Raw genomic sequence first — 12325 nt, forward strand, 5'->3', positions numbered from 1 at the left:
AGGCAGAAAGGACGTGACGCAGTGCGGCTAGGTGTAGGGGATGTGATGTTGCTGTGTGGTTTGTGCGGGCGGGCGCTGTCTCCTGAGGCGGCGGCGGCGGGGAATCGCTGCCGCCACCCCTGGCCAGCAAATCTCGACCTCCGTCTCTGCTGCCCGCTCTGCGGCGCCACCGGCGGCCGGCCGCGCTGCGAGGAGCGCCGCCGCCACACCGACACGGCGGAGCTGGGGTCGCCGGCAGCCCGCCGCCCGCCGTCCCCCGAGGGGCTGCCCGAATGCCCCTTCTGTGGGGAGGCAGCGGGACGGGAGCTGGAGGCGCATCTCTGGGCTCGGCACGGGCACGTGCTGGGGGACCTGGGCCCAGGTGAGCGGCGGCGGTTTGGAGATCGCGCCTGATTGCCGCGGAGGTTGGGGTTGTGCCAGGGCCTCACCGCCCGGGTGATTCCGCCGTGTTGGGGAGCTGCCTGAGTGTTCCTTCAGCCACGTTGTCGCCCTGGAGGATGTGGCTGGAGAATCCAGAGAGTGTTGCGGGTGCGGATTAGGGGCCTTGACTGAAGGCGGTCGGGAGAAGTCACTTAGAACGTGATAGTGCGTGAAGGCAATGCAGGCGTCGCTCGAAAAATCTGCTCTAGAGCTGAAATCTGCTCTAGAGCTGAAATCTGCTCTAGAGCTGAAATCTGCTCTAGAGCTGAAATCTGCTCTAGAGCTGAAATCTGCTCTAGAGCTGTAATGCTGACGAACCTGTAGTGTTCTGCGTTCCCAAAATATGCTGTCTGTATCAACGAAAGTAAATTGTAATGCTTTCATGTGATAGGGAGGTGGTTGTTACCTATTTGGCATATAACTTTGCTCACAAAAGTTTGACTTGTCCCTTGAAGTCTCATTCTAGACAGGATCATAGAATACCAGTTTGGAAGGGACATCAAGGATCATCTGGTCCAGCCTTTCTTGGCAAAACATGACCTAGAGTAGGTGTCTTAGCACCTTGTCTAGCTGAATCTTAAAAGTGTTCAGTGTTGGTCAATCCACTACTTTTCTGTGGAGATTATTCTGATGGCTGTTCTCATTGTGAAAAATTTTCCCGTAGATCCCATAGAGCAGTTGCAGGACATGTTAGGGAAAGGTAGCTTTTGGTTTGAGGTAGGGACTTAGGAAAGCTCCAGCACTCATGTGTTATGAAGTGCTAAACACTGGTTTGGAGACCACAAGGATATTTTGGTGAATGAAGTTGGAGTAAGGAAAATCATTATTTATTTGAATACTGTATCTTATTCTAAGCATAGCTAGAATCTTATTCTAACTGTCCAAAGTTAGTAACTATTTAAGAAACTTATTTATCTTAGACTGTATCAATTAGGGGATGATTCTCAAAAAAAAGACACAAAAAAACAAAAAAAGAAAACCCACCCTAGGAATTGCATTAATCAAGAAACTGTATTTCTTCTTGAAATGCAGGAAATGGTGAACAGCTTTACGAATGCCCAATGTGTAGTCTTACCTGTACAAACATTCAGATTCTTGAAGAGCACGTGGATTTACACTTAGAGGAAAACAGCTTTTTGGAAGGTATGTGAAAGGATGCAGTCTTGTTAATACTTGAAAGCATTTACAAATATTTGCATGATATAGTATAGAATGTGGGACAAAAGTTAAACTAAATATTACCTTACGTAAAAAGAAACTGACACATGTATGATGAAGTTAACATAGTTAATAGCAGTTCACTTGCCCAAGTTTCTACCTACTTATACGTGCTAAAAGAAACACTTGTCTGTGCATGGTTGTTAAATAAAGTCACTGTATGTTAGCCAAAAACTAAAACTCAAGAGTGAAGAATGTTTAAGACGGCCATATTATATTTTCTTCTAATTCTATAGAAGTTTTACATACACATAGTTTTACATAAACGGAATGTGGCACATTCCAGTGGGATGAGCTGCAAATCTGTAGCTTATGAAAACTTCATATATTTTTCCAATTTTTTCTCTAAATGATTGTGCTGATTCGTTAGGTATAGCACTAAGGAAAGGAATCAAAATTATTTATTAGCATGGCTGATAAAATGCTGCAGATTCCCTATCTGGTTCTCTGATCCTAAATTTGGTTTTGTTACAGGAGTGCTGGTAGTGATCCTAGAAGCTAATAAAGGTGTATTCAAGAAGCTGGGACTTCTTGCTAACAGTGAAGTGAAACATAGCAAACAAAAGCTGCTTTTTTATTAGTAGAGGTACAGGCATTACTTGCCAAGTAATTGCTCCTGTAACTGCATGAACTGCATCCAAGTCAAGATTCTTAGTCTTGGTAAACTGAATGCAGTCAGTCCTGTTTAATGCTTGTTGCTAATAGCTCAGATTAATGTGGGATACATCTCTTAAATTTAATGCCCAGTTGTGTTTATGTATGTCCGCTTAGAAAAGAATCTTAAAAAAAAATTAAAGAAAATCTACCAAAGTGTTGTTAACCTCCCAGTCAGGTCCTCTCTCTTTGGAATGTTATTCCTGGCTAGGTGGAAACATGAGAGATCTAGAACTGGCTCAGCAGCTCCAAACTGAAGAAGATAAATGGCAGAAATCAGAAGAAGAGAAGCAAGAGAGGGAAGAATTTAAAAAGCTGCAGGTACAGTCATGTTTTTAAATGGTAAACTGGTGAACAGTTGTGCCATTAGAAGCTGATGTGCCTATGTTGGAGCTGTAATGACCAGGAATTGTCATGCCAGGTCAGACCTGTGCAGTCAGACAGGCTATGTTGAAGTAGTGACGCAGGTCTGGCTACAGGCAGATATAAGCTTCTCAGCAATGCTGATGCTTGCCTTGAGCTACTTGAGTTTACTGCTTTGAGTGATGATGGCTTGGGATGGGGTTGGATGCGCATAGGGCATGGTGTACTGCTCCCACTGAGGGCCTCAGCAGGCCTGCTGCCTCATACTGTACTCTGCCTTGCAGGGCAGCCTGGAGCATGTTGCCTGGCAGAGCGCTTGAAAGCCCTCAGCGTGCTCTTCTGGATACCATCACCTGCTCCAGTGACCATTCCCTGCTAGGTCTTGCTTTCCTCTATCCCACCTGACAGCCTTTATAGCTCATTCCCCAGTCTCGCTACCTCCTGGCCATTCACTGCCTCTGTGCCAATGGAGCAGAGGGATGTTCCTCTAGGTGTGGCTTTCCTATTCCCACATTCCTGTTCAGGACCAAAGCCTGGCAAGCTCTAAAACATAAATCTGAAGTTTCTGTGTCTCACTGTTCACTGCTTTTCAAAGTTACTGATTGTTCACACAGCTTTTCAAAATCAGTAAAGGCTCATTTAAAAAAATGTGATTTAAATCATGCACATTCTGTCCCTAACAGAGACAGTACGGGTTAGATAATTCTGGAGGCTACAAGCAGCAATTCCTAAAGAATATGGAAAGAGAAGTTGATAGAGGAAGAATGCAACCTTTTGATTATCACAAGAGGAAAGCTGACATGATGGAAAGTTTGGCTTTTGGTATAGATGATGGGAAAACAAAAACCTCAGGTAAAAATGCTGGAATTGTACAATTAAGACTGTACTTTTTAGACCTTGGTTGTAGTGGCCAAACTTGCCTTAAAGAAAGCATATAATTGAATGTTTAATATTAGTTGTATCCTAGTTCTAATCCTGATTTTCTAGATCAATCTATACTATCTTAGTCATAAACTAATAAGGAAGTTGAAGCTTAGTGTATTTCTAATTTTTATTCTAATATGAAGACTTTTTTCGTCTTCTTTTTCCTGTGGAACCTTGGAACTATGTTGTTTGGTTAAGAGCGCAAATACAAAAAGTACCAAAAGATGCAAATGTCTTATTACAAGTTGGTTGTCCTTGAGTGTATGCTTGTTTTCTACTTGCTGCTCACTGGTCCCTGACTTAATGTTGCGGTTAAAATTTACAGTTGCTTTTTGTCTTATTTCATTTAATTGTAGTAACATGTTGGTGGGTCCCAGGTAAACACAGTGTTTGATTACAAAGTCCAGGAGACCACTGGGAGGAGTAGGTATCTACTTGATACATCTTCCTTGAAATGTTTTATAATTGGTACAAATATACAGAGCCAATGGATTTCTTGGTCCCTTTCAAAAGGCTTGCTTGTCTTTACTTAACCAAGACCACAGTTCAGATGTCTTTTAGCGTATTGCTGGTTGTTCTAGCTTACAAAATACCCATCTGGTTCTTGACAGGTAAAATAAAATTTCCTCTATAAAATGTATTGAGTGGAAATAATAGATTTAAAGCTTTCATTCTTGGCAGTGATTTAGACTTCAGAGAGGAATTCAGAAAACAACCTGTGGCTGTGAAACAATTGTCTTCACAGTAGCATGGCAATAAAGGGCTTTTGAGAATTTACATTTACAAATTGGAGAAAGCATTCCCAGGTGTGTTCTTTCACGTAACACAAGAGGATTTGGAATATTCTGCAAGTGGATTTTAAAAACGATATTTGCAGTAATTCTCAAATTCTCTACCATTTTTTCGTGCCTTAGTTTCTTCAAGAAAGTTTCTCCAAGTTTGTGGGAAGTATAAGAATTACATAGTATGCATGAGTATTTCCATGGTTTTAAGAGGAGCTTGCATTGGAGGTGGCAGCAGCATAGGAATGCTCTATTGGTGATGTTATTTTTCCTATTTCACTGTAATAGTTCCTATGTGTATCACAGCTTATAATGTAGTCCAAGCTGTTTAGTTTAAAATATTCATTGTATAAGAGCAGTGAAAAAGTAACTTGAATTTTGAAAGCTTTATAGTGCATGAATTCATCAAAATAAAGACCATCAAAATGAAATAGATGTAATGTCCACAGGTTTTGAGATTTGGATTCTAGATATAATGTAAGATCACTTAGAAATTTTGAAATTGTCTTAACCTATAGCTGTTCCAAGCTGGGGAAAAATGTTTTCATGGCAAACTTTGTAGTTCATTTTACAGATAAACTTTGTATTTCATCTTCTTTTAGGAATCATTGAAGCATTGTGCAAGTACTATCAGAATGAAAACAAAGATGTGAGGCGTGTATGGCTTTCAGCAAGAGTAGATCACTTCCACTCATCTTTGGGCGACAGAGGCTGGGGTTGTGGTTACAGGAATTTCCAAATGCTCCTTTCCTCGCTGTTGCAAAACAGCTTGTATAATGACTGCTTGAGAGGTATTAAACAAAATGCTGCCTACTCGTTTCATGTGCACTGGATGACAACCTACTGATTGATGTTTTGCCATTTCATTTACACAGCAAGGCATACTAGGTCAATGATACCTATTAAATGCTTGTTATACAGCTGTAGCTTCCTGTGGAAAGATTCAGAGGCGTGAATACTGGCAAGGCATGATGTGGTTGAAGTTTTAGCTTTAGGTTTGTTTAGGCGCATCTTTGTAACATCAACTGCCTCTTATAAAAGAAGCTGAAGGTTTTTAATAGACTATTTCAGTAACTGTAACCACCATTCAAAACCTTTTCTGTTCCAGATACTACAGCAATTCCTAGTATACCGAAGATTCAGTCCATGATTGAAGATGCCTGGAGAGAAGGCTTTGATCCTCATGGGGCATCTCACTTCAACAACAGATTACATGGTTCAAAAGCATGGATAGGAGCATGTGAAATTTATTCACTGTTAACCAGTCTAAGGATAAAGTAAGTAAGGTCAGAATTGCCAACTGTGGGATTACAAAGCCAACTTTATGGCTTTAAATTTAAGCAACCTATAAACAGATCTGATTTTGCACAACGTAAAGCTGTGTAACTGCTTATGCAGGTACATAAACTGAATAACTACTTAGATCTTTGAAACTTGGTGAAGACTTACACCACATGCATAAAATCAAACATGTTTAAAAACTTTATTTCTCTAGAAGAATCTGAATTTCAGCTATTCATTAATATAATTTTGAAAGCCGTTAATTGGATTCTGTAGCGTATGTGTATCACAATATTTTTTTGTTATGAAATAAATATTCCAGGTTTGAACAGTATATATTGCATCACTTTGTAATTCTGTGTCCCCTGCTTCTGTATTTAAAAAGAAAAAAGGGGAAAAGTGTTAACAGCCACTTGATGGCTGGAATTGCTGTGTTTGGAAAACATTCTTGGTGCAGAAGGAATTGAGAGGCGAGTAATGGTTTTAACAAACAACCTACTTGAAATCTTATTGTTGCTTTCCTTCTAAATGCTCTGTAGGTGTCAAATCATTGACTTTCACAAACCAACAGGCCCTACAGGTACACACCCTCGTTTATTTGAATGGGTTTTGCATTACTATTCTGCAGATAATGGAAGTGGTGCAAAGGTAGTGTGTACTTCCAAGCCACCCATCTACTTGCAACATGAAGGTCAGTATCACAATACACTGGTTTCTTCCTATTCTGTATCTTTTTTTATATGTGCTGCAAATCAGAGCAACATTTAATTGAAGGCATGACTTTATTTCCTTTTTTTTTAATTTTACTTAGTAAGAACAACATTAGTGCTTGTATTTTTATAGGATGAAAGAGCTGGATGTAATTGGGATCTCAACTTTTTTGACATCTGCTGTTTACTTATAATGATCTTATTAAATTTCAAGTAATGTCTTTTTTGATCTGAAAATAAGTAGTATGCTATGAAGAAGAAAATGGGATGTATGTGTTTTCAAAATACTGAGTCTTGATATTTTGTAATTAGGTCATAGTCGTACTGTTGTTGGAATAGAAGAGAAGAAGAATAAAACCTTATGTTTGCTACTGTTTGATCCGGGATGTCCTTCCCAAGAAATGCAGAAACTGCTAGAACAAAACAGTGATACTAGTCTCAAACTACTTCGGAAATACCTGGGTAGCTTAAAAGAAAAACAGTATCAGATAGTGGCTGTAGATGGTGTACTTGCCTTGGAAGAGAAGGCTGTAAGTATTTCAGAAAATGGTTTCTATCTAAGAAAATGGAGAAGAATCTGCATCTCTTCTTTAATATGCATATATGGTTTCATGGTGGTATTTTTTTATCTCTTCACTTTCCTTGTTCTTTGCCACTTTCTACTTATTTGTGAATTGAGTAATCACAGGCTATCAAAACCAAAAATTGTTTTTCATGTAAATGCATGCCACTTTGATGTAACTGACAACTTCAAAGTCTTTTATGTGGCTTGCAGATGTTTGCAGATGTAAATTAGGTTTTTCTTTCATTTTTGTTACAGGGTTTTCTTCTGAATAACTTATTGTGAACATAGAAGGTATTTCCAGAGTACTCATAGTCCAGAATTATGTTCAGGGGATTTTACTGTGACTTTGTTAAAGCTATGGGGTGTCTGTCAGCCTTTGATAGTTGAAGAGTGAGGCTCACAGAAACTGAGGCTTAACCATCCCACGTCTCCTCAGCTTGGACACTATAACTAGTGCATTCTACTTTCTGAAAGTACTTAGATATTTATATATTCAGAACACAGATCTGAGCAACTTATATGTTTGAGCTGTTGGCATTTTAATAAGTCTTATCCACATGTTTCAATTTGGGCATCATAGCTTTTTAAGACTTTGGAAGTCTTCAGATGAATATCAGATATAATTTTTGTTTCTTAAGCTTTCTCTTTCTTACACTAACAAATTGATACTGAGGACCCATGTTCCAGTTCTGTGGTGTCTTCTCAGCACTATTCATCATATTTTAGCACTAGCTTCAGGATGGACGTCTGTTTAAACTGTGAAGTAACTGATGACTGTGTTACCTACTCAACTGTATTTAATGTCTGTATATTAAAATGAGGTATTAAGTGTTTTCTGGTCCTGAACATGTAAGGAATATCAGTTAAACACAACCATCCTCTCTTCCTTCTATTGGCAAAAGCTTTAAAATTCAGAAAACAATAAAAAGAAGAGTATTGTATGGGATTTGGGGGTGGGGGTGGTGGTGTTTGGTTTTTGGTGTTTTCCTCTTTTCAAAGATTTGATTTATATTTAAAAATATCAGTTCTTTGGAATTTTGTCTTGAAAGCTCCCATTTAATTATGATGAAATATAACCTCTTATATTAGTTAAGCTTACAAAATTTGGAAAATGTTCTTTAAAGCGGTATTTCTGTTCATTAAACTATTCTCTTTCCACCTTTTTTTAGGCCCGCTGCCATGCTTCTCAGGTCTTAACATCAGAGAAGATTCCTTAAAGGATGCCTTTATTACGTATTTCTGCAATTTGCTGGATGCAAAACATGAAACTTCTGGACTGTGACCCTATCTCCATGATTTTAGACTTAAACTATGTCTCCATAAATGCCTGGGGGCTCTGGAGAAGCACAGCACTGGAGCAGACCTGTTGTTTTGATCTGCAGTCAAAGCTCTGCCCTCTTGATGACTCTGTAACTCTGAAGTATAATACTGCTTGTCTTAAAAGAAAATTTGGTATTTTCTTTGTTGCTTAAATTACCAAGCAACACCTACCATTCCATAGCAGACTATGCACCACAGGTAACTGCCAGTAAGCAGTGGGTAGATACTGTGGAACTACTTTATTGGAGTGCTAGGTCGTGGTTTACCTCTGTAAATATATTTATGCTGCTTCTGTGGCCAGTGCTCTATTTCTTAACCAAATTTGATCAACAAATATCTATTATGCCTCAGCAAATTCTCCTGCAGCTATTTGCAAGTACAGAGACAGTTTAGAGATTTCACAATACAATACGTTCCACAAAGGATTACTTTGCTACTGAACTTCTTTTCAGTTAGTTAGCTGGTTCCTCTGCATACATGTGTCACATGTAAACATGAATGTGTGCTTATGGGGTGGATCAGTGTTCGCATTGGCTGTGAGGTCTAAGGTAGTGGTGTCCAAAATGTGGGGTACATGTGCTTTAGGGGCTGCACAAGGCAATCCACTGAGGTATAGTGGGGTATAGTATCCTTTTTTAATTTCTGGGTTTATGTTTTATAATGTACATCCCCCTAGGTCTCAGGGACATCTCAAAAGGATGTGTGAACTGATTGTCAAGTAGGGTCTTCATTGTGCAGGGTTAATGCCATTTAAGAGACTGCAGCTATCTGCTGAAACAAGTATCTTGGGCATTTGAGGCACCCTGCTATATCTAAGACATGCTGCTCTGGCAGATTGTAAGCATCATCCCTCACCAGCAGGGCAGCTGGAGGCTGGGAAGGATGGTTGAGTCTGTTGCAGATAGTACAGGATGCCTTTGTGTAAGCAACTGAATCATGCCATAGCATCTGTTTACTGTAACTAGAGCTTAGATACTTACCTTTTCATTTAGACTCTTGCATGTTAACATCTAGGTGTAGGTGTAGGAATCTTACCATTAACCTGCTTCTGCCATGTTTAATATAATCTGGCAATAAGAACCAGTAGTTTTTGAAAGTATGAAACACATGAACATATAAAGATATTACAGCCCATAAATCAGCAATTTTTCTGAAACATGCATGAAAGAAAAAATTAAAATATGAAAGTGGATTAATTTCAGTAGATATGTAAAAGTGGCCTTTAACCTGTGAAAGAATTAAATATTCAGAACACTAGAGGAGCTGAGACTAGGAATATAGTTTCTGGGAATTGGGGGACCATTAGCTGCCATATTAGCCCTGCTCTATGTGCATATGTTCTTAGGCCATGTCAAGTTTGGCAGCCATGTGATCATTTAACGTCTTGCAGATAGACTTCAGTCTTCTCTGTACTGTTCCTTCACCTCCCCTGTGACTGGGGCTGAGTCTGTACCTGGCTAAGGCTCTGCTAATTCCATACCAAGCGTGCTCTTTACTAATCTCACACTGTGCCCAGATATTTAAGCCTTAAGAAGCAGGAATTGTAGCTCAGCACCAGCTCTTCATTTCAGCACTTCACAGCCTGCCATTGGGACTTAGCTGGTGTTTCAATGAAATGCCATAATGTGCCAAATTTGAAATAATCTCTTTGTACTGGCTTGTGCATGCTGTTTGATTCCTATGTAATCACCGCAGAGCAGGTAGACTGTAAGTGAGCAGGAGAGTGACAATCTTGTTTGATCCAGCTGAAGATGCCATTACAAGGTCTGTTGTGATGGCAGTTCCTGGCACCTACTGGACAGAAACCAACCACTTGAGATATTTGGTTCTTTGTGTAAGCATGACTTTATGCCAAAATCCTAATAAATTTTATTGTGGTTTTTTTTTTCCTTTTTGTTTTATGTTTTTTGGTTGGTTGGTGGGTTGTTGTGTTTTATTTGCTTAACAAGTGCTTTGGGAGTGTCAGAGCAACACAGGCCTAATTACACATTTATAAAGGTCAGTTCATGGAGTCTCTATTCTTTCAGCTTGACCCCAGGAATGCCATGTAAAGGTCCAAACACCCAAGGTAATCATGGTATAACAAGCAATAGCCCTTTTAGGGCATTGCAGCTGGTGCAGGGTAGTGGGGTAGCTTTCAAACATCAGCTGGGCACCACTGGAAAGAAAGCAGTAGGGTAATGAAACATCAAAATAACCTGAAAGAGACCCAGAACTTCGCTTCCATTGCTACCAAAAGTTTGCCCTGAGCAAGATTGCATTTAGACTTGATGCTAACTAAATTAACTGTTGCCTCTTGTCAGACCGGGTTCACAGAAGCTGAACTTTTCATAATCTTTGTCAGAGAAACAACAGGATGCTGTTTGGATCTATTCCCAAAATCCTGAATATTTGATTAACTGAGGGGTGAAGACACTGACTGTGGTAATGAAATTCCAAGATGGACTTTGATCGACTTCCTAGCAGGCAGGCCAAGAGAAGGAGCAATACACTTCTAATCAGAAGTAAATCACAGACTTGTCATTGCTGGGGCTCCTAGCTGCTCGTGTTCAGCTGCAAGCTGTATTTTCTGAAAACAGTGCAAGAGTGTCTGCAGCCCTACACAAGGCAGAGCACAAACTGATGAATGAAAAGCTTCTGATTCTGCTATATAGCGAGTGCTGATGCAGTTTATTCTTTATGTGGATTAACTCTGATAAAAGCTTCCGGTGATTATTGTGATAATAATAAACTTGGGTTTGCCAGAAGCCGTAACTGTTCTACCATGATTCTGAAAATGTGTTCATTTCTCCTTTGGAACAGTGTCACAGCTGTGTAAATTCAAATTTGAGGGATAAAATATTTCACTTTTGTTTTTCTATTTATATTCAATTTAACTTATATGTGATTTATCAAAATACTTTTTTTATATATACCATGATATTAACTTACAAGGACTATAATGTGAACATTGTTGAAGTCATCCATCTACTTCTAGTATGCTAGTCATATTCTAGTAATTCTAGTGTTTAATTCTAATTCATATTGCTTTATAAATGTTCTTAGTTGAAGGTTCCAGTGAAAAATGTGTATTCTGGTGACCCTAGGTTTTTCTCACAGAAAGTCTTAACACATGCTAATTATTCTCTTGGGCTATATGACAGTGGATTTCACTGCACTCTCCAGCTCTGAAAGGGACTGAATGCACTTTCCTGAAAGGTGAAGGTGAGTTTTAAACCCTTGTCCCTGTTTCCTGCTATGTAGTCTACATGATCAAACCATGGTGAGACTGAATACTTTTGATTGGTATTGAATCAGTGTCCTACAACCAGCCACAGCAGGATATGATGCCTAACTTAAAAACGTTTCAAACAATCATTTTGATTTCACAAAAGGCATCTAACCTTGGCTTTCCCATTTTTATTTTTTATTGGGTAAAGTATCATTCCAGTTAACATAACTTGTTTGCTTCTTTCACTGATCCTAAGGGGCCAGCTCTTCCTTATTGTCAATCCACCTATTTTAGCCTTCTGATACATTTTGCTTTTTTCCTTGACAGAATTACTTCATGCATTGCACAGTTAGCTGCTTGTATTAGGCAAAGGTGATCTCATATGATTAGCCTGTAAGAATGTTTCCATGTCCTTCAACGATACAGCCAGATCATCTTTCCTTTTGGAACTATGCATCTCCCATACCAAGAAAATAAGCTACAATCCCCCATTCCCTCCTTCCCCCCTGTCGTATGTGGCTTATATAACCAGTGCTTATATAACTTACGTAACTTAGCCCATAAGGCTTATATAACTTCCCACAAGGGGACCAGAGACCTGAAGGGAAGGAAAAAGCAAAATCAGGCACATAACCTTTAGGTTTTCTTTTTTTAAAGCAGATCATAATGCAATCTTAATTTGGATGTAAAATCCTAGGCTTTGCAGCATGCCTGACATTGTATTCCTACAGCATCTTGACATGATGGGCACCATCCTCTGGATTTAGTAGAGTTTAGGCACAGACTATTCAAAAGTTCAGCATGATCAAAAACTAAGCTCTGCTCATAGTGCAGTGTCGCAACTCAAAACAGTCTCCCTAGCGTAGGCTTTGGACTC

At 39.4% G+C, this 12325-nt stretch overlaps 1 protein-coding gene across 3 annotated transcripts; it reads left to right on the plus strand.

Moving 5' to 3' along the window:
* Window positions 1-45: 45 nt before the first annotated feature.
* ZUP1 (zinc finger containing ubiquitin peptidase 1) lies at window positions 46-10126 on the plus strand. 3 transcript variants are annotated; one of them, XM_061460069.1, is made up of 9 exons: window positions 46-361; window positions 1453-1563; window positions 2504-2613; window positions 3339-3507; window positions 4964-5152; window positions 5470-5638; window positions 6182-6333; window positions 6665-6882; window positions 8087-10126. In XM_061460069.1, the coding sequence occupies exons 1-9, from the start codon at window positions 46-48 to the stop codon at window positions 8132-8134; spliced, it is 1482 nt and encodes a 493-aa protein (XP_061316053.1). In that variant the 3' UTR covers window positions 8135-10126. The 3 variants fall into 3 exon arrangements, with proteins under 3 accessions (XP_061316053.1, XP_061316054.1, XP_061316055.1); XM_061460070.1 differs by having other exon boundaries at window positions 6182-6222; XM_061460071.1 differs by lacking the exon at window positions 46-361 and adding an exon at window positions 762-784.
* Window positions 10127-12325: the final 2199 nt, after the last annotated feature.

Source organism: Pezoporus flaviventris, unplaced genomic scaffold (genome assembly GCF_033815535.1).
Source record: "Pezoporus flaviventris isolate CSIRO_AGI_PZ_B2104156 unplaced genomic scaffold, CSIRO_AGI_Pfla_v1 ptg000031l, whole genome shotgun sequence".
Classification (NCBI taxonomy): Eukaryota; Metazoa; Chordata; class Aves; order Psittaciformes; family Psittacidae; genus Pezoporus; species Pezoporus flaviventris.